General features: G+C 41.7%; 3 protein-coding genes across 5 annotated transcripts; 2 read left to right on the top strand and 1 right to left on the bottom strand.

The window, feature by feature from the left end:
* Positions 1 to 1,609: 1,609 nt before the first annotated feature.
* On the top strand, positions 1,610 to 9,079 carry rad21l1 (RAD21 cohesin complex component like 1). 2 transcript variants are annotated; one of them, XM_070447950.1, is made up of 14 exons: positions 1,610 to 1,906; positions 2,207 to 2,415; positions 2,679 to 2,808; positions 2,994 to 3,093; positions 3,274 to 3,377; positions 3,555 to 3,683; positions 3,894 to 3,959; positions 4,875 to 4,994; positions 5,229 to 5,458; positions 5,713 to 5,800; positions 5,975 to 6,114; positions 6,270 to 6,383; positions 7,941 to 8,018; positions 8,304 to 9,079. In XM_070447950.1, the coding sequence occupies exons 2-14, from the start codon at positions 2,269 to 2,271 to the stop codon at positions 8,484 to 8,486; spliced, it is 1,629 nt and encodes a 542-aa protein (XP_070304051.1). In that variant the 5' UTR covers positions 1,610 to 1,906; positions 2,207 to 2,268; the 3' UTR covers positions 8,487 to 9,079. The 2 variants fall into 2 exon arrangements, with proteins under 2 accessions (XP_070304051.1, XP_023861752.1); XM_024005984.2 differs by having other exon boundaries at positions 3,864 to 3,959.
* A 130-nt stretch (positions 9,080 to 9,209) lies between these two features.
* On the top strand, positions 9,210 to 16,823 carry LOC111976829 (syntaphilin-like). The gene is made up of 5 exons (XM_024005982.1): positions 9,210 to 9,781; positions 12,070 to 12,174; positions 12,405 to 12,524; positions 12,937 to 13,086; positions 14,452 to 16,823. Exons 1-5 carry the CDS (start codon positions 9,744 to 9,746, stop codon positions 15,716 to 15,718), a joined length of 1,680 nt encoding a protein of 559 aa, XP_023861750.1. The 5' UTR covers positions 9,210 to 9,743; the 3' UTR covers positions 15,719 to 16,823.
* Positions 16,824 to 17,139: 316 nt separating this feature from the next.
* On the bottom strand, positions 17,140 to 19,399 carry fkbp1aa (FKBP prolyl isomerase 1Aa). Of its 2 annotated transcripts, none has more exons than XR_002878970.2 (5): positions 19,296 to 19,398; positions 19,133 to 19,180; positions 18,521 to 18,633; positions 18,058 to 18,237; positions 17,140 to 17,862 (listed from the first exon to the last, which is right to left on the bottom strand). XR_002878970.2 is itself a non-coding variant. In XM_024005985.2 (5 exons), exons 1-4 carry the CDS (start codon positions 19,330 to 19,332, stop codon positions 18,109 to 18,111), a joined length of 327 nt encoding a protein of 108 aa, XP_023861753.1. In that variant the 5' UTR covers positions 19,333 to 19,399; the 3' UTR covers positions 17,140 to 17,862; positions 18,102 to 18,108. The 2 variants fall into 2 exon arrangements, 1 of the variants encoding a protein (XP_023861753.1); XM_024005985.2 differs by having other exon boundaries at positions 18,102 to 18,237; positions 19,296 to 19,399.
* Positions 19,400 to 21,237: the final 1,838 nt, after the last annotated feature.

The raw sequence follows: 21,237 nt of genomic DNA, 5'->3' as shown, positions 1-21,237 counted from the left end.
TGTTGTTAACATTCCACCGGCACTGTAGAGACTAAATAAATCTGCATCATAGGAAAGATGCGATTCCTACCTTATCCATTTGATCCCTGATTTATTGAATGAGGGAATAATTTTAGAAAGACAAAATTAATTGGTAGTAATGTTAAAGACAAGCCTGCACAACCAGGAGCTCTCCAGGTGGAAGGTTTACCACATGTTGACAAGATGTGACTAACAGTGCAATTATATGTGGGGGGCTAAGTGCCTTGATTAAGGGCACAGTGGCAGGAGGTGGCAGGTCTACATGGGATCAGACACAGCAGATTTCCAGTGTCAATAATGCTTACTTTTTCATGCAGGCTATAATAATAGTCATGAAAATGTGGTTAAAAGTCATGGAGAAGTCATGGAAAATGCATATAAACCATTAACAGTGAATTAGAGGTCTCTATAGCATAATGAGATTTGTGAATTTTGGTGAACATAGTCTAATGGACCGACTTCGAAAAAGAAAGCACCTGCACTTCTTTAAACCCAAGTCAAGCACTGTTCATATCAGTGTGCATGATTCATGCCACAATTAAATTGCAAAATTACAATTAAAATCGAAAATGGTTCATTTAAAATGGTAAACAGAAAATCAAAAATGTAATGTGCAAAGAGAATTTGAAAGTTTCTGTTTTCATTTTACCACTACCCGATTAGGCATTTTCTCTTTTCAATTTCCATTTTCATAGTGCATGCAAATAGCTTCTTTGAGGTGTGAGCCAGGAGAGAGATAGTGGTACATCTTAGCCATGTCGGGCTCTCTGTACATTGATTTGACTAGTGTAACCAACACACAGGGTGCTAACCCAGGTCTACGCACCAGAAAAGCATAGCCCTGCAAAGCTGAAGCTTAGGCATTGACTCAGGGAGCCAATGCTACTCTTCATGTCACAGGCAAGGTTAGGCCTACTCATCATACATGTGTGGTAACTGAACCACCTCAGTTACAATTCACCATCCTTTGACCTCCTCCTCCTCACAGATACCCATCTGAGCCATGGCACAAATATGACTGACAGGGTTCAAATAAGGGTTGTCTGCACATCAGAAGAGCACATTAGCCCACTAAACCAAAGCCTATAGCCAATGCAACTCTTCAGATATCAGGCAAGGTTACTCATCATATGAACAATAAACCAGGAAGAAGTGGTTTGATGACCATGCACATGTGATGAGTAACTTTGCCTAGTGTTGAGTAATTTTGCCTGAGACCCAAGAACTTGCATTGGCTCTCCAAGCTAAACTGCCTAGGCTTTGGCTTAGTAGGCTAAGATGTTATTCTAAAATCAATGCACAGAGAGAGTGACATGGCAAGGATGTATCACTGCATGGTGGTGTTGCTCTCCTGGTTCTAGCCTCTAGGAACAATATACACTTTGAAAAGGTAAATTAAAAGAGAAAACGCTAAATTGGGTAGTTGGGAAATGAAAACAGCACATTCCCATATTACATTTTCTGTTTAACCATTTGCCATTTTCTGTTTATCATTTTCATTTCGAATGTCAGATGCCATATTTGTTTTTTATTTGAATATCACAATTTCATTGTGGCATGAATCATGCGCACTGATATGAAAACATAAACGCATGTATCATTTTCACATTCCTATTTAACGGTTAAGCATTGCATTTTCGAATTGGCACTGGTCACCCTCCATACAATCAAGGATTAAAACACAAAGGTACTGTATTTGATAAAAAACCTCACCGAACCATGTTGTAGCTAAATTGATAGCTATCACTCTGCTTGAGACAGGTTGCGCCACTCTCGTGACATGCTGGTGCCAAATAAGCGGGCTAATATTGTTATCTCGCGCCATCGCTACCTAGCTTTTCAACGTGTTACCACCGTCAAACAGGCTTACTTTGGACTTAAACGTGTGAGTATCAAGGTATTGTATTTTATGTGAAAACAGGGCTAATGTTGTTCAGAAATTGAACTTTTTTTCTTCAGCTACAGTAACTAGCTAGTTAATTAATTTGCTAGCTGACCATGTAGTAACGTCAAAGGTTAGCTGTAGCTCGTTGTCAACGACGCTTTCGAGAAAGTGGCGCGTTTTCATAGTCAGCTAGCAAGCTTGAAGCTAGCTAGCGAATGCTTGTTGAAAAAAATAATTTGCAAGTGAATTGTGCCATATCAAATTAACCAACTTTATGTTCTTATCAAACAACCCCCGCAGTTATCAACAGGTCGAGGACTAAGTTAAGTTACGTGATAGACCACCAAGCCAAGGCTTTCACCATGATGTTCTATACTCAGCTCTTCACATCCAAGCGCGGGCCTCTGGCCAAAATTTGGTTAGCAGCTCATTGGGAGCGGAAAATCACAAAAACTCATGTGTTTGAATGCAATTTGGAGAGCACCATCAAAGACATAATCGCCCCACAGGTAAGCTAAACTTTGTTCTGTCCTCAAAAGTGTACAAACAATGGGATGAAATGTGTTTGCCACTGTTTTAACGTTTGTTAGGCAGATGTTAGCTCACCATCATGTACTCTTGTTGTCTCCTTCAATGCTTTTTTTGTCTCAATGTCTGTGAAAAAATATCTGATTCCGGTAGCCACACAATGAGCACATCACCTATGAAATGACTGATATAACTTAGATCTGCCTCTGCTTGTCTGTCTCTGCTTGTGTGCAATCATTTTCAGATAAAGATTGGCTTACGAACTTCGGGCCACCTACTTCTGGGAATAGTGAGGATATACTTCAGAAAAGCCAAATATCTCCTTGCTGACTGCAATGACGCTTTTGTCAAAATCAAAGTGGCCTTCAGACCAGGTTAGCCAGGTATCCTTTTTGTGTTGTCAATGTCAACATTTTAACGACAGTAACTCCATGTTATTCTGATCATTGGAAGAATATATCAGCTGAAGAAGTCTTGTATCAAATGATACATTTATTTATGTTGTGTCACCATCAGGACAGACTGACATGCCTGTTTATTTCTGTTGTGTCACAATCAGGACAGACTGACATGCCTGTTGAGGCACTGGAGGCCACACTTAAAGCAATCACGTTAATGGAGGATTTCACTGACTTCGATTCCCAGCTACCAGACGCAAAGTACTTTTGTTTTTCTTTCTCTCTCTCCTCATTTCACCCGCTCACATTCAAAGCAAAAAGATATTCACCCAATACTCCATTTAGGCTAGTTTCAGTAGATCATGGGGGTGTGGATGCTTCACATCACAGTATTTGTATCAAAAAGTAATTTGTTATGTTCTCTCCTCTCTCTGATCCTAGTGCCATAGGTGTTGTGGATCATTTTTCACTGAATCAGTGCCGAACAGAGGACATCACCCTCAAAGAGGATTTTGGAAATAGCTTTCTCACATTTGAGGACTTTGGTAAGTGTTAGGGTTGCTACTCCACAGTACCTGCCTGTGTCTCCCTCAAAGTTAGTTTACCCTCACTTTCAAAACCATAGCTTTATCTTGCCTTCTCTCCATAGCCCACCTTTCTCTCCTTCACTCACATTGCTCTCAGTAACTTTCTCTGACTTACTCTGTATCAAAACATTTTAGGTGATGAGACCCAGTCTCACCAAGGGGGCATGTTAGACGTGAGTTTCCTAAGCCTGGCCCAGCAAGGAGATGCTTTTGGCGATGAGGACACAGGCTTGGACATCCTGGGGGACGTCCTGACAGGGTTAGGTAGGTTACTTTCTAAATGTAATCTGTTACTCCCCAACCCTGCATTCTGACTTGGACTCTCAGGAGCAGATTCACTTTAAGATAACATATCGGTTCCACATCTGAACACATCAACAATGTTCAAATGCAAACCTAGACAACGTCTCAAATTTCTTTCCAAATCCTGTGTGGACTTTATAGCCAGTTCCAGTGAGCATGCTGTTTTGACAGATTTTTTCGAAGCCGAACAACAAAATATGTTGCCGGAGACTGCTCTGATGGATGTTAACCAAGAAGGTAATTTTGTGTTTATTTTTCTTCTGTCTTTTAGGAAACTTCTAACCCTGTCTAAATATTCAGTGTAACTGTAGATATTGGTATGAACGTTTCTCCATCTGTATGAGACCACAGTTCTACCACAGATAGAACAACAAGACAGATATTTCACCGCATGCATAAATGTGAAGCATCCACTTGGTGTTTCCACTCACTACCAAATATGGTAGTGAGAGGAAGCCCAGTGGCCGGCAGTGGGAGAAGATGGAACGAGGATTTTGGTCGACATTCTGTTAATTTACTTGCCAATGAAACATTTGATCTCAATACAGTTTTCTGTTCCCAAAACTACAATCTGTTATGAACAGAGTGGACTAAGTTTTGTAGACTTTACCCTTTGCCAAAGTTTTTTTTAAAGAAAAAAGTGTTGTTTCGGAGTGCAAAGGCGAATTGAATTATTGCACACACGCACTTCACAGAGTAGGCGTTCCCCAACGTAAATATGCAAATGCAGGCTAGAACGCGCCATCAGGATCTCGCTAGCTCATGCTTGGCTCTGTCCACCTCCTTGCTTGTTCTGCCCGCTATGGCTTTTTTATTCCCACTTGAAATGACAGGCTGTGATCTTTCTTGGTTTAATTATTTAAAAAATTGGTTCTACTTTGTGCAAGTGTTGAAGTGCCCTCTCTGGCAGCAAGTGGCAGTGCATAATGGAAAATTATCCTTTCATTATTCAGGTGCCATTTTTAGTTTGGTGTTAACTTTGCAGCAAGTAAATTAGATTTTTCTGGTGCTGGAACTTTTCCCAAAATGTGGTGCTTCATCATTATTACATTATACAGTATAATATTAATCCATTGTATGCTGTCCATGTCTACTTTATGGTATCACATTAGTAGACTGAGACAGCATGCCCTTCATTCCAAAACCTTGCAGGTCGTCCAGACAGCTCTACTACATCTGTACCCATGGAGGAGGATCACCCTGTCCTGAATGAGACAACTCTGTTGGGCAATGAGGAGGAGGGCTTCGCTCTGGAGCCTGTTACTGTTACGCGTAACTATTTAGCTGCCTGACACGCAACATCTTTACACCCCAACATGGCCATTCTCATAAACACATTTACTGTCCTTCAAACACACAATTATCTTACTGGGCACAACCTATGTCACACATCAAAGCCATAAGTAACACATTATCCTGTTACTTATTACCTGCGGTGGAAACTTGTGTGAGAAGCATAGGTACGCCATTGGAGTTAAACCTTCTGTTTGCCTTCCACTTCCTTAGCAACCTTAGAGAGGAAGAAGGGGAAGAGGAGAAGGAGACTGGTGGTGGACCAGGCCAAGGAGTTGTCCAATCAGGCCATCAGGGAGCAACTCTCTGACTATTCAGATCTCACTGCCCCACTGGACATCGCCCCGCCTACCCGCCAACTCATGCAATGGAAAGAGAGTGGCGGGGTGGACAGGCTCTTCAGTCACCTCTGTGCCCCTGTCATTCATCCACACCTGCAACAGGTAAGCAGGGTGTGAAATTAACATCTGTCCCATCAATCAAATGTAGGTTGACATATTTACCTGTAATGTTTCTCATCTGTTCCATAAAAAAATACAGGTTCAGCTTAAGAATGTTGTTCCACCTAATTCATACCCACAATAGATACATATTGTATTCCACACTTAAGTGAGGAAATTTAATTCACATCTGTATCCAGTGATGTATAGCAGCGGTGCATTTTTGTTCAACAACTGCCCCCATTCTGTCTCTGCAGCTCTATTCCAGGGATGTGTTTCGTGGGAAAACAGATGGAGTGGTCAATGAAGACGACCATGAAGAGATGAGAGAGGAGAGACATGAGGGTAGGAGGTCATATTTACAGAGAGCAACACCATGTTATAGAAATTATCGTCTGAGAACGTTACACTAGCCATCACAATATATGAAATTGGGAGAATTAAAGTGCCCCCGGACCCCGTTACCTTTGAACTGTTATGTTTCCTATTTGGGTTTATACATTTTATGTGTCTGTACAGTGGAAACGGATGCGAGCGCCTTGCTCAGTGTCCTGCATGAGACCATGGATCCTGAGAGAATTGAACACAATGTGGAGATCACTCCTCTGCACCACTATGGGAATGACAACTCACCTGAATACCTCTGGGACGCAGTACATGTAAAGAGCTCAACATGAACACAAAATATGCCTTTTCACCATACAAAATACTTAATATAACCTTTATTCAACAAGGTTATCCTATTGTCTAACTTTGTCTGACAACTTTCCTTGATCCCTCTTTCTCATTTCCCCCTCTTTTTCTTGTCTCTCAGGATGGGAGCAGGTTGGAGGTCTCTCACCCTGAGCTCCCGTCTGAGGATTCCATTTATGTTCATCCTTCTGGAATGGAAAGGGAAACTCCATCGACTGTGACACGGAACACACAGGTGATTTCACATGCTTTGAATACATCCACAGACACGCATATACACTACCAGTCAAAAGTTTTAGAACACCTACTCATTCAAAGGTTTCTTTATTTTTACTATTTTCTACATTGTATGGAATCATGAATCCTGTAGTAACCAAAAAAGTGTGAAACAAATCAAAATATTTTATATTTGAGATTTTTCAAATAGCCACCCTTTGTCTTGATGACAGCTTTGCACACGCTTGGAATTCTCTCAACCAGCTTCAGGAGGTAGTCACCTGGAATGCATTTCAATTAGCAAGTGTGCCTTCTTAAAAGTTCATTTGACATGAAGGTCAGTCAATATTGAAAATGTCAAGAACTTTGAAAGTTTCTTCAAGTGCAGTTGCAAAAACCATCAAATGCTATGATGAAACTGGCTCTTATGAGGACCGCCACAGGAAAGGAAGACCCAGAGTTACCTCTGCTGCAGCGGATAAGTTCATTAGAGTTACCAGCCTCAGAAATTGCAGCCCAAATAAATGCTTCAGAGTTCAAGTAACAGACACATCTCAACATCAACTGTTCAGAGGAGACTGTGTGAATCAGGCCTTCATGGTCGAATTGCTGCAAAGAAACCACTACTAAAGGACACCAATAAGAAGAGACCTGCTTGGGCCAAGAAACACGAGCAATGGACATTAGACCGGTGGAAATCTGTCCTTTGGTCTGATGAATCCAAATTTGAGATTTTTGATTCTAACCGCAGTGTCTTTGTGAGTAGGCGAACGGATGATCTCCGCATGTGTGGTTCCCACCGTGAAGCGTGGAGGAGGAGGTGTGTAGGTGTGAGCGTGCTTTGCTGGCCTCCACAATCACCCTACCTCAACCCAATTGAGATGGTTTGGGATGAGTTAGGAAAAGCAGCCAACAAGTGCTCAGTATATGTGGGAACTCCTTCAAGACTGAAGCATACTGTGAAAGCAACCCAATACCTTTTTGGAATGTTCTGCAATGGCCAAGTCAATCACCTGACCTGAATCCAATTGAGCATGCATTTCACTTGCTGAAGGCAAAACTGAAGGCAAAGGGCCCCAAGAACAAGCAGGAACTGAAGACCGCTGCAGTAAAGACCTGGCAGAGCATCACCAGGGAAGAAACCCAGCATCTGGTGATGTCTATGGGTTCTAGACTTCAGGCAGTCATTGACTGCAAAAGATTTGCAACCAAGTATTACAATTTACAATTTAATTTATGATTGTTAGTTTGTACAATTACTTTTGAGACCCGAAAATGATGTATTAAAATGGTTGTAATTCCTACACGGTTCATACAATAATTTTGACAAAACCCTTAAATTAAAGATGAAAGTCTACACTTGAAGCACATCTTGATTGTTTCCTTTCAAATCCATTGTGGTAGTGTACAGAGTCCAAATTATGCAGATTGTGTTACTGTCAAAATACTTTTGGACCTGACTGTATATACACACACACACTTGCGCGCACTTACACACACATACAAACACACGGTCATCATGAGTGCGGTGTGACGTACGGTACACTCTGTAATGTGTTGCTATCTCAAACTACAGTCTATGGTGGACAGCCAGGATGACTTTGAAGAGAAGAGGATGACCAGCCGAGCACAGAAACTACTAAATGCTCTCAAAGTAAGAACCTGATACCCCTATGCAGCAGGGCATCCATTCTTACACTTAGTTAGCTCGATTACGATCTGACCCAGAAATCCTCAGTCACTGAGGACAGGGATATTAAAGAGGATTGGGCAGGATTAGGGGACAATCAGTGGAAATTAAATTGCTGCGATTGTGTGTTATAACAAACAGAGATGGGATTTTCCCTTATCTGACATTTATCCTTCATATAAAACAGAAACTGACCTATCCCTGAGACAAAATGTTCATGTTCTATGTTGTCCTGACATCCCTGAACAGATTCAGAGCAGCAACGGCATGTTCAGCCTGAAGACGCTGTGTGAGAGGAACAGTCGCTCCCAGGCCGCAGCCACCTTCTTCTGCCTTCTGGTGCTGAAGAAACAACAGGCCCTTGACCTGCACCAGAGCGAGCCTTACGCTGACATTATAGCCACTCCTGGACCCAGGTTCTATGAGACGTAGAGGAGGACTTGTAGTGGAGGAAGGAGGAGGTTTCGATATGAAGACACCTTGTTCATAGACTCACTGCTCTGTCAACAACTGCACAAACTTTGTAGTGGTCTTGACACCCTCGTCAGATGTGGACCATAGGAGGGTAGCGTCTCGGAGGATGGACGCTGATTGAGAACTGAATACACCAATAAATATAATTTTTATAAAAGTGACCAAACTGGGTTGTGACATAAAGCACTTACCAGCACTACTGAGATACATTGAGGTACCATAACTATCTCCCAGGGTCCAAACCCAAGTTAGTCACTCACTCCCTTTTATGAGAAAACAAGGCTTGCTACAAGACATTATTTGGACAGAGTTATCATCTGATTTGGGTCACAGTAAAAGTTTATGAATGTTCTGTTATTTTGTTCAGGTGCTTTACTTGTTTGAGTAATATGGTTTGTTATTTATTATGCTGACAGACTAAGATTTTTTAGATTGACCAATTTCAGTAATAAGGGTGGTTTTGGTAGTGTTTTTAACTAAGCTATTTTTTTTTACTTGTTACTGTGTTTTTATTCTTAAAGGTATGTAAATATACCCAGTGAATCTTATTTAATGATAAGAGCCTTAATGTGTAAAGTCTCAATTAAAAGAAGTACAAATTCACCATAGGATGAACTAATACTTTTATGTGTAATGCTGATACAATGGCAAGGATTTTAATGAGTCTGTGTGTTGAATTTTACGTGCCTACATCACTGCTCTGATCATGTCCTTGTTTCTTATGCCCTTGCCACTTGTAAATAGACTGCCTAACAAGCTTTTATCTCAGACCATCCCCAGCAATGGTAGGTGTTAGATAATTGCCGAATGATGCGGCATGATCCACTGTCTCTTTAAGAGAATCCGTTGCAGTGTAGTCCTACGCAATTGCCTCTGTTCACTTCATGGCCGGCTCGGCATGGATTCTCATCAGCAGCACCGCATCCATGTACAGATACATGCCACTAGTGACCGTTCACACGCATTCCACCAGAAGTCCTGCGGGGACCAATTCTACTCCAGGATGTAGGACTATTTATCGGCCTGGCAAATATGGTACCATAAATGTTGGGAATCGTGTCATCTGTACTGTTATGTCAGAGATCACAGTCGGGTAATCGCTGCATGAGAGGAGGCTTTTATTATATCCCCTATCAATTGCCTATGTAGGACACAGCCTGGACGTAATTAGTTTGTCAGCTATTCCTTCCTCATCCCCAAGATTCTAAACATTGGATGGGATGTTTAGGTTCACCGGAAAATGATGTTGGCTGGTAGGATGTTGTTTTTAGATTTATACTGGCATATAATCTATAGTAGACTAGTATTTGTTGTCTATCATTTCCATGTCTGTTGCACGGAGCTGCAACTGATATTTCGCATGTCTTTCTGCTCCTTAACAATTCGTCAACATTGCGCGCTGCTTTATTAACGAAAAAAATATTGGGAAGGCAATTTTCAGTTTGTTCAAGGACGAAACCACAGCGCTCTTTGCCCTTTCGCATTCTATATATGATGTAAAGCACCATGCTCAACTTTATTCAGTAATTTCACGAAAACTAGGTAGCCTACTACGGACATAGGCCTATTACTGCATGTCAATCAAATGATCGTAAACGGCGTACATGCAACCTGTTAATTCACCATCCTACAGTTATGCCGCCTGATGCTCACTATTACGTAAGAAGTACATTGCGTGTCCCCACCACCTGTTGCACAGGGGCCCCTCAATCATTATCCAAGGGTACTGTAGGGTAGGCTCTACCACTTTCCTGTGTTGCTCAAGTGCACTGTGTCCTCAACTGTCCCATTGACACAGTGACTACAGATACCGATATAACATGACTTATCATAGGTATGCTGTTTTTGTATATTCGCTGCTTTGTGCTCAGCAGGGTTTTTCGCTTTGATCATACTTTTTTTGCTCCATTATTGTTTGAGATTGTTTTTAATCTATGATAGTACAGCAAAGCAAGGCTGCTCAGTTCAGTCACAGCCACAGAAGTGCTGATGAGGCAATCCTGTTTTGCACAGCACTTTTTAAAATATGTCCCTGTCCCAGTTGGGCTGTCATAGTTTTGTTATTTCCTTTGTTGTTTGCGTCTCTTCATGGGATTTTGATATATGTTTAGTCCTATCTGTGTGGTTACCAGGGATGGCGTGTGCAGCAGTAAGATGGCGATGAACTCACAGAATGCCCTGTGCCTTTCCTGGTCTGTCTTGTGAAAGGCTTCTTTATCTGTTGAAGAGCTCCTGATAGCCAGACTGGTTTACTCATCAATGGTCTCCTAACAGGCAGGGCAGGCAGAGCCACAACAAACCGTCAAAATACTTAATTGTTTTATGTTGAATGTGTTTCTTTAATGCACCATTCGAGTCCATCCCACTGGGCACACCACATCATTTTAATGTGTAAATGTGGGTAATATTTGGTTGAGACGTTGATCAATGAGATTTCAACCTTTATTCACCCACTCAAAAAGGCTGCCAGAAGTTTGTTGATATCCCAATGTGTTATCACTATGCTTTCAACCATCTAAAAGCACAACAAAGTTCAAATGGGAATACAATGTCAGATATTTTGAATTTATACAATAATTTGTTCAAGATTCTGTGCAGATTATTACAGCAATTGTGAAGATCTCCACCGACCTGTGACCTTTGCATGCTATCTTGAACATGTACGCTTTCTATGATTACATACGAAGTCATTTATAGTTACAGTAGGCTAACCTAAAAATGTGGCCAAGGATGTGTTACTCATTTTAAGGTTGAATAAATACTGTTACATTCGTTTGTAAAATGGCCTTAACTTTAGGCTATTTACTGTATTACAAAAAGATCATTGAATTGTTTTTGGTTGATGCAGAATAGTTCCATCTGAGCCACTGGCTTAATCCTATTCTTTAACTTTTATTTTGGGTTTAGTTGTAGACGTGAAACCAACATATCCTTTTTTTTACTTGTCGACAAGTTGATAGGCTATTTACTGTATTGAAAAAGTGACATTGAGTTGTGTTTGGTTGTCAACAAATTCCAGTTTGTCTACAAATGAAAACGTTAATGTAGGATTCACTTCTCCATCTCAACCAGTAATCAAATTTAAAGAACAGGACTAAATCAAATCAAACTTTATTTAAAGTGCATTTATAGTTTTATTTGATTTAGTCCTGTTCTTTAACTTATATTTTTGGTTGAGCTGGAGATGTGAATCCAACATATCAATGATCAATTTGTAGACAAACTGGAATTAAAGCCAGACTAAGTGGCACAAATGGAACTGTCCACACAGAAGATACATCTACTTAAAATGCTCATTTGGTTGCGTTGACAACAAATTAATAATGTATATGTTGCATTCACGTCTTCATCTCAACCAAAAATATAAGTGATTCAAGCAGTATGTGCCCTGTGCGATGACATAGGACTATGTCCTTGCCCTGAGATTAAAAGTGGTATCTGGTAGGTAGAGGAAATGTCTACAAAATGAAGTTTTTAACAGATTAACTCCTGACTACGTCCATTCTGTTTTCTCTATGTTTGTACATTATGTATTATGCAGTCCATCTTTGAGCCATCTTCCTAGTTTTCCTCTTAGCGCCAGCAGCAGGTGGTCCACACCCATGTCACTTCCTCAAAGTCGGAAGCCCTCTGCAGGTCAGCGCAGGTAATGCTGCTCCCTTCTCTCCCTATATGGTATTTTTGCTAATGTGTGAAAGTGATGATGTATGAAAATGATGGCACCAAGAAGCACACGCATACTAGGGTAATTTAGTGCCACATGTATAGTGTGTGAATTGTTGGAAACAATGCATTGATTTTGTTTGTTTTCTTAATGTTAGTGACTGAAGATAAGTCCAATCAATATGTAACATTAACATTGGCTCTCTGTTACAGGCGGCCAGTGGCCACTAGCAGTGGGCGCCATTCCTATAGCGATGCCTCCAATACCAACACTTACCTCGGCAGGGCTAGTGAGGGTAGTCCTACAGCCCGGACATATCCTGGCACACCTAAGTAAAACAGAGCATCTGTACATCATATGCAAGACACATGCAAACATCATTTTGTTTTAAGAATTGTTTTTTTAGGTCGAGGCCAAAATATCATGCAATAAAGATGATTCAGAAGAAAACAGCACATGTTTTTAGAATAAGGTGCAGCATCTGCCCTGCAATAAAAGGACAAATAAAAAATGTAATGTAGTCTTGAGATTCAGAATTTATGAAAATCGAAAGGTGCCGAGCTTGCATAAAAACCCCACTGACATCTTCTCATAAGATATAAAGCAGGCTGCTCACCTCAGTGAAAACTAATTCCTCTTCCTCAACCTCTTATGATGACAGTTCTTTACAGTTCATTATCTGACCATCTGATGCATAACTGATAATCACTACAAACTCTCCTTCACACCCCTATGCAAACCCAGGCATCAGGTGAAGCATGAAACCTGCAGTGATAACCATGGGATTCGGCCCCCCACACCAGAGCAGTACCTCACCCCGCTGCAGCAGAAGGAGGTGTGTATCAGACACCTGCGAGCCAGGCTGAGGGAGAATGTCCAGAGGCTGCAGCACAGGTGAGTCTGAAGGGATGCGTCGTGACAAAGAAGCAGAATAGTGGCTAACTTGTTTAAAAATAGAATATTGTAGATATCATAGAAGTGGCTCTTCCACAACCCAGCTTTCTGGTTGCATTCAACCACATTATGATTACAAAAATAGCAACATCAATAACGGTCTAGCATTTCACTACTGAAACTGGCCTGGGATAGTATTTCGAAGACTTCTCTATTGCCTCTATCACCTTTTAAATCTGGAATCCTTCATGGACTACTGTATTTATTATGGATCCCCATTACTCTTTCTGAGGTCCAGCAAAAGTAGGCCATCATTGTAAATAAGAATTTGTTCTTAACTGACTTGCCTGGTTAAATAAAGGTTAAATAAGAAAAGAAAAATAGTGCGTATGTTATCGTGTGTGTGTGTATGTCTGTGCCTATGTTTGTGTTGCTTCACAGTCCCCGCTGTTCCATAAGGTGTATTTTTATCAGTTGTTTAAATCTAATTTTACTGCTTGTATCAGTTACTTGATGTGGAATAGAGTTCGATGTAGTCATGGCTCTATGTAGTACTGTGTGCCTCCCTTAGTCTGTTCTGGACTTGGGGACTGTGAAGAGACATCTTGTGGCCTGTCTTGTGGGGTATGCATGGGTGTCCGAGCTGTGCGCCAGTAGTTCAAACAGACAGCTTGGTGGATTGAACATTTCAATACCTCTCATAAATACAAGTAGTGATGATGTCAATCTCTCCTCCCCTTTGAGCCAGGAGAGATTAACATGCATATTATTAATATTATCTCTCTGTGTACATCCAAGGGCCAGCCGTGCTGCACTGTTCTGAGCCAATTGCAATTTTCTTAAGTCCCTTTTTGTGGCACCTGACCACACGACTGAACAGAAGTCCAGGTGCGACAAAACTAGGGCCTGTAGGACCTGCCTTGTTGATAGTGCTGCTAAGAAGGTAGAGCAGTGCTTTTTTATGGACATACTTCTCCCCATCTTAGCTACTGTTGAATCAAAATGTTTTGACTATGACAGTTTACAATCCAGGGTTACTCCAAGCAGTTTAGTCACCTCAACTTTCTCAATGTCCACATTATTTATTACAATATTTAGTTGAGGTTTAGGGTTTAGTGAATGATTTGTCCCAAATACAATGCTTTCAGTTTTAGGACTAACTTATTCCTTGCCAGCCACTCTGAAACTAACTGCAACTCTTTGTCAAGTGTTGCAGTCATTTCAGTCGCTGTAGTAGCTGGGGTGGACAGTGGTGCTGTTTCCCCTAATGCAGATTCCATCTTTAAGGCGTACCACACATTGATTCTCTTCCCTATGTAGCCCTCATATTCTCAACCTCTCTTTTTCTCTCTTTCTCTCTATCAGGGACAGTGAGATAGCTGAGATGAAGACCCAGCTGTGTCGGATGCAGGAGGACTGGATAGTGGAAGAGTGTCACCGTGTCGAGGCCCAGCTGGCTCTGAAGCAGGCGCGCAGGGAGATCCAGCACCTGCACGAGGTCGTGGAGACAGTACGATCAAACCTCGGCACCCCAGAAAAAGCCCCCTATGACAAAAAGCCATACCTCTCACCGCAGAGACCACGGCCTACAAAGTCCCGCTCCTGTGGGTGCTCCCCAGCCAGCACCCTGAGCCGCAGCACCGCCTACACCCGGCTGAGCAGTGAGGCCCTCTATGTGGACCGCAATGGAAACGCCCCAGGGCCTGACCTGCGTGCAGCGGCACAGGTAGAAAGGCGGCGGACCCACCTGCTTCTGGAGGCGGCCCTTCTGTCAGAGCAGCAAACCCCGTCTGGCCCCGCCCTGGTCCACGGCCCCTCCTCCTCTACCATGCCACGCTCCTCCACCTACGAGAGGCTGTGCAGTGGAGGGGCTGTGCTGCCCGTCTCCCACTCCTGCCACTCCCTGAGTAACAGCTGCAGGTGCAGTGGCCACACCTACCTCCCTCATCACCACCTCTTCCTTCACCTCCCCCAGGAGGAACCCCCGGCTGCAGTGGCGGTGGCTGCTGCTATCCCCGTGAGGGAGGCAAAACCGGAGGTCCGATCCCAGGCCTGCAGCCCCACCATGACCTGGGTCTCAGAGGAAGGAGGGGGAGAGGAGCTGAGCATCATCTCCCTGGCAACAACCAACATCACCCCAGCCTACTCAGAGCAACAGCTGTTCCCTCCCTCCTTGTCTTCCTCCCCTCCTCCCCAGTTCTCCTACAACCTAGAGCCACTGTCTCCAGATGGCCATGTGGAGATGACAATGATGCCAACAGTGGCCCAAACTTGCCAGCCCAAGCCTAGGCCAATGTTGTCACCAGAGAGGCAAGGAGGCGTGACAGGGGTGGAGGATGAAGAGAAGGGTGAAGCTGTTGAAGTTGACAACGTTGTGGGAGGGGAAGAGGGGGAGGACGGTGCTCCCCAGCGGAACTTCTGGAGCCGATACTTCCTGGTGGACCTGTTGGCAGTGGCCATGCCGGTGGTGCCGACGGTGGCCTGGCTGTGTCATGGGGCCCCGCGGGAGGTCATGCCTGTGTACCACATCGGTTCTCTGCTACGGGGTTGCTGCGCTGTGGCCCTTCACTCTCTGCGACGCGGGGGACGTGGCCGTGGCCCCACAAGCATGAATGGGGCGACCAATATCTGACAACTTTACTCCTTAGCCCCCTGACTTCCCTCACAGCAACCATGCAACCCCAACCTCTAACGAGTCACAGCCAGAACAGCAATCAGACTTTGATTTTGACTTATATTGCTTTTTATTCTCCACCCACGTGTCTGATTTGAGGATGACATTGAGATTTACATGATCTGTTTCTGTTAGATTTGTAATCATGCCTAACTATCTAGGAAATCAAATGCAATAGTGATTTGATGGGGAATGCGTGAGCCTGTGTAAACTTTTTGCCACTGATCTACAGTGGCTCCCATGACTGCACATCTCATTGCATGTAACCCTGAGAAATGTTCAACCCTTTGCTATTAACTCACCTTAAACAGAACCTTCAAATACACACCTGCTATATTTGAACCTTGAACACTTTGATGATTCTCCATGAATCTTCTCGTTGTCTTTGAAATTGGGGTGAACATGGTTCACCTTGTTAAACATCAGTAACATTTTATTTTAGAGCTAAGTGAATGAGGGACCTGAGTGGGAGTTCTAGTTGAATGTCTTCTAAAAAATTATTTTCTCAAGAAAATAGATGAGAAAAGTAGATATGTTTGAGTATCTATTACTTTTCAGGGATCAAACATTTATCTTCTGGTTTCATTAATTGTATTTATAGTCCAAGGATAAGAGTAAAATTCTGAATAAGACTAGCACTGTCCATGTCCAAATGCTGAAAGCAAGTACAATGCCAGCTATGTATGTATTTGTTGGAAATACATTTGTTGAATTTCAACACTTACAATATTAGGAAATTATTTTCAAAAGGCTAGATATTTCTTTCAAATATTGCACATTTTTTCCACTTTTAGGACTATACTACTTGAAGTTTGTCGTGGCTTTACATTTCATCAAACATTAACCATGCAAGTCTACTTTTGAGCCACATTATGCCGCTAATGCTACAGTGATAGATTTTTCTCAATTATTCAAATTCAGAAGTCAAAAGCAATAAGAAAAAGCTATGATGAAGTCTTTACAAGTGTTGATAAAATTGCACAAAAAGCTGTAGAATACAAAGTGTAAATAGATCTGGATGTATTTCTTCTTCCCTTTGAAAATAAACTGAAAGTTGCCTTTGTCAAGTTTTGCTTTTAGAACTTTACTAAACCTCAAACAAAATCATGCACCTTCACAAATCTTACGCAATGGTATAATGAAACAGTACTGTGAATGCAAATGTTTTCGGCCCACAAAGGTTTTCAATTTTGCATTCCCTTGTGATTACTAATGGATTTCAAACATGTCCTAAGCACTTCTCAGAGCATCACTAGAATTGGTCTACAGTGGAGAACCATTTCTCAGATACTGTGCAACAGAATAAAAACAGTGATGCAAGTAACATTTAATGTAGACATTTTTTCTATCCTATTTTAAAAAACACAATATCATGCGTGTTAAAGGATGATATTTTTATTCAAACACACCCATAGGAAATTGACCCATTTTGTTGCTTGAGAGGAAACTATACTTGTCAGCATACTCCGAGTTCTGTACTATAATAATGACCTTTAATTACACATTTGTATATATATATGGTCTTGCAAACAGTGTGTGCCATGCTATTCAGTGTTTCATACAGAAAGTTGATGCAACTGAAAAAAATCTATATCAAAACATCACTAATATTAATTTAAGTCAACTTCTGTAATCCAAATTACATTACCCGATCCGTTTAGGTAAAGAGTCATATATATTTTTTTTTAAATCACTTATGTCCACATTTTCAAAAAAGTTGCTAAAGCAAGGCCACTCACGGAGCCACAAGAATGAGATCAAATTTAATATGTGTAATGATACTTTATCCCAAATTGTGTCAGTACTTACCCCTGATGGCAGGCATGACTTACTTATTTGAAGTAAAAAGAAAAAAACAATACCATAAACATACATAACAGAATAAAATGACATGATATCTGAAAGGTATGGCCTATGACTTGTTAGGGTGTTCTACGACAAGCTAGATCAAGGATAAGGTATTAAGCAAGCGACAAAAACACATTTGAATCTAAATGGAAAGGAGAGTGAAGTGCTGAAGCTATTAGACAGTCTTTTACAGGAGTCAAGTGCATTAATCTTCCTTTAGCCTTTTCCTCCATGTTCCCGAGATAGGAGTCAACCTGCAGAGAGGGACAGGGATAGTTCTGTGGTTAACAGGAGAGATGCGACAGAGGGGATTATGGGAGATGAGCACCAAAGCTTGTTACACACATTCTAATGAGCTCTTAAGCTCTTACCACTGTAATCTACTCTGTAGTTAAACACCAACAGTGGAGCGCAATTATTGTAGACGATTTTTTGTAGAATTCTCTCACCCTGAAAATCTGAGTGGAATTAAACACGTAACAAGTGCACGCACACAGGCTTCACTCCAGGCCCATCAGCTCCACATCAAAGATGAGTGTAGAGTTGGGTGGGATGATGCCAGGGTGCCCTTTGCTGCCATAAGCAAAGTCCGGCGTGCAGGTCAGGGTCGCCCTCTGGCCCACGCTCATCTGAAACAAAATATGTCCGATTTGGAAGATGTCATTCAATAACATAACCCTCCCATTGTGTCCTGACAAATCACTCCTAAACCCATTTTTTTTTATTTCCTAAATGAATGAAACAAATGGTTTAATCATTATATTTAAGTCATTTAAGCAGACACTCTTATCCAGAGTGGCTCACGACTTACAGTGAGCCATACATTTTTCGTACTGGTCCCCCGTGGTATTGAACCCTGCATTACAAACGCCATGCTCTACCAACTGGGCCACACACCCAGGAGAACCTTACCTGGCCAACCCCCTCCTCCCAGCCACGGATCACCTCCTGCTTGCCTATCTTGAACTTGAAAGGCTTGCCTCTGTCCCGGGATGAGTCAAACTTGGTTCCATCAGTCAGTGAGCCTGCGTGCAATAGATTATTGCGAGAAAGTCATAGATCTGTGTAGTTAACGTTACCTGCATTTTTGTCCCCTCACAAATACTGTAGCTAGTTACCGTTTGATAGCATCCATATAAAAATCCCCTGGATAAATAAACATCCACAGTAAACTAATAAAGCTATTGAACAATGGAAAGTTGGCTAACACCCGTCTTAATGATGAATTATCACTGGTTTTCAGCAGAAAACTGGCAAGCTATGAGCTAGTGTTAGCTAGCTAGTTTAGTTAGGGTGTGTAGGTAGCCATTATAGCTAACTAACTAGCTACCCGTCGTAGAAAAACGACTTACTTTTAATTAGATAAGAAAATGGTGTGGCAATTGTTACGTAGTTTATCAGACTATATCAGCTTTGCAGATGAGATTTTCCAACAAATACCACAACACTTATATTGTTGCCGACGCAAGTAGACAACTGACATTAGCTAGCTAAGCTATCCAGCTAGCTAGCTCGCTGACTTACCGACATAATGCACAACGCATGTCTGCCCTTTTTTGGGAAATGTCTGGCCTAAAAGATTGAAGAAAGGGTGAGAATTAGCCAGGCAGTATGTAAACATATTTATATTTAGAATTTAGTTATATCCACTAAACCAATTTAATCATATTTGCTGTTTGTTCCATACCATCACCCGGGGTTATGGTCTCGATTTCTACTCCCATTTTCGCTCTCCGACGCACAAAAATGCAAGCGGAACTGGAAGTCCAAGGGTGTAATCATTAGTCCAAACAGTTTCAAAACGTTCAGTTTTGCAACTAAAACGGGAGTTTCTATTCGATATATTCAGGTAGATCCCGCCCCCTTTTGTTCTGTGTTTCAGAAACGTTTTGCAACAGAATTAATGTAATGAATATGCCCCATTGCATTGAAGACAAGGGGGAGGGCAACCGCAATTAATGGGCCAATGCCAGTTATGATGAGAAGTAATGCCTAATCGTTCATATCCTCCTGAGACAATTCCTTTTTGTCCTTCGCTAGTGGACATCAGTTTTTGGTCCGTATCTCATACAAGCTACTGTATTAAGTGCTGTTGTCCTCCTGAGTGGACAGTCTGGGCTTTTCAATTCTATCATGTGTGGGGTGTGACCTTGACAACTTCATCTTCCTGGATCTTAAAAAAAAATGGCTGCCATCATTTAGCACATTTATGGACATTTTAAAATAAGTGTGTATGTATTAATTCTTTTTGTGAGCTTGGTGTTCCAATTGTTTCTAGTAAGTATATATCTCAGGAAAAGTTATGTGAGTTGTCAGGACTGTGCAATAATTCTTTCACATTAACCAGTTCGTCAATCTAAGTAACATAATAAAAAAATCCCCATCAAAATCAGTCAATTTAAACTAGAGATATCAGTTTTGAACTGATAAGTACAGTATTATGACCACACTATGGAAAGGGGAGACTCTCAAGAGCACAAGTGTCATGGGATATCTGAAGGTAACCCATTCAAACGAATGGAAGTATGGAGGTAGTTTTGTGCCCCCCAAAATAAGGGGTTGAATATGTGTTATATATATATATATATATATATATATATATATATATACATACATACATGTACACACACACATATATATACACGTGTATACATATATACACACATATATATATATACACACACACAGTGCCAGACAAAAGTTGGGACACCTACTCATTCAAGGGTTTTTCTTTATTTGTACTATTTGCTACATTGTAGAATAATAGTGAAGACATCAAAACTATGAAATAACACATGGAATCATGAAGTAACCAATATCAAAATATATTTTACAGTCCCTGGTTCGAATCCAGTCTGTATCACATCCGTCCGTGATTGGGCGTCCCATAGGGTGGCACACAATTGGCCCAGCGTCATCCGGGTTTGGCCGGCATTGTAAATAAGAATTTGTTCTTAACTGACTTGCCTAGATAAGTAAAGGCTAAATTAAATAAAAAGGTGGTTGGCGTCTTGACTGACGACTGCGTGTTGATCCTATCTCCTCTATCAGTTGAAGGGAAAACAAGAACAGTTAGTGGCCTAGGGTTACACATATTTAATGTCATGCAAATACAAAACATCAATAAGAGAGGAAGTGTGCGGCAGGATGTTTGAGAAGAAGCATAAACTCAGGTATGTGTAAGTGAAGGTGTGAGGCAGTATGTTGGATTTAGACAGGAAGCTATTGTCAGAGTAGGAGCACTAAAGCAGCCTCTTAGGAGAGCCAAGAGTGTGCATGACTCACTCTCTGCCTTGCTCTCTCTGGAGCTGGAGGCGTTGTTCCTTGTTGATGGGGTACAGGTGGAAGAAGACCAGCCCTACCTGCAGCAAGGTGATGGGCACAGGGGCAAACAGTACAATCAGGGCAGTCATCATGTCCTCACTTTGTCTACAGGCAACTGCACAGTACACTCTTTAACCTAAAATGGTTCTTCAGCTGTCCCCATAAGAGAACCCTTTAAAGAACCCTTTCTGGTTCCAGGTAGAACCCTTTTGGGTTCCATGAAGAACCCTTTCCCCAAAAGGGTTCTAATAGAAACCATAAAGGGGTTGTACCCCGAACCAAAACAGTGTTTTCCTATGGGGACA

Source organism: Salvelinus sp. IW2-2015, linkage group LG17 (genome assembly GCF_002910315.2).
Source record: "Salvelinus sp. IW2-2015 linkage group LG17, ASM291031v2, whole genome shotgun sequence".
NCBI classification, from domain to species: domain Eukaryota; kingdom Metazoa; phylum Chordata; class Actinopteri; order Salmoniformes; family Salmonidae; genus Salvelinus; species Salvelinus sp. IW2-2015.
This window is presented reverse-complemented; position numbering and strand designations above follow the sequence as displayed.

Bases quoted from the DNA above. Each gene is read 5' to 3' on its own strand.
- fkbp1aa (XM_024005985.2), bottom strand. From the start codon at position 19,332: ATGGGAGTAGAAATCGAGACCATAACCCCGGGTGATG. The intron at 19,181-19,295 runs GTATGGAACAAA...TCAATCTTTTAG, and splicing joins GACCATAACCCCGGGTGATG to GCCAGACATTTCCCAAAAAA. The intron at 18,634-19,132 runs GTAAGTCAGCGA...TATTGCACGCAG, and splicing joins ATGCGTTGTGCATTATGTCG to GCTCACTGACTGATGGAACC.
- LOC111976829 (XM_024005982.1), top strand. From the start codon at position 9,744: ATGGGATGTTTAGGTTCACCGGAAAATGATGTTGGCTG. The intron at 12,175-12,404 runs GTAATGCTGCTC...TCTCTGTTACAG, and splicing joins CCCTCTGCAGGTCAGCGCAG to GCGGCCAGTGGCCACTAGCA. The intron at 13,087-14,451 runs GTGAGTCTGAAG...TCTCTCTATCAG, and splicing joins GTCCAGAGGCTGCAGCACAG to GGACAGTGAGATAGCTGAGA.
- rad21l1 (XM_024005984.2), top strand. From the start codon at position 2,269: ATGATGTTCTATACTCAGCTCTTCACATCCAAGCGCGGGCCTCTGGCC. The intron at 2,416-2,678 runs GTAAGCTAAACT...AATCATTTTCAG, and splicing joins AAGACATAATCGCCCCACAG to ATAAAGATTGGCTTACGAAC. The intron at 5,459-5,712 runs GTAAGCAGGGTG...CTGTCTCTGCAG, and splicing joins TTCATCCACACCTGCAACAG to CTCTATTCCAGGGATGTGTT.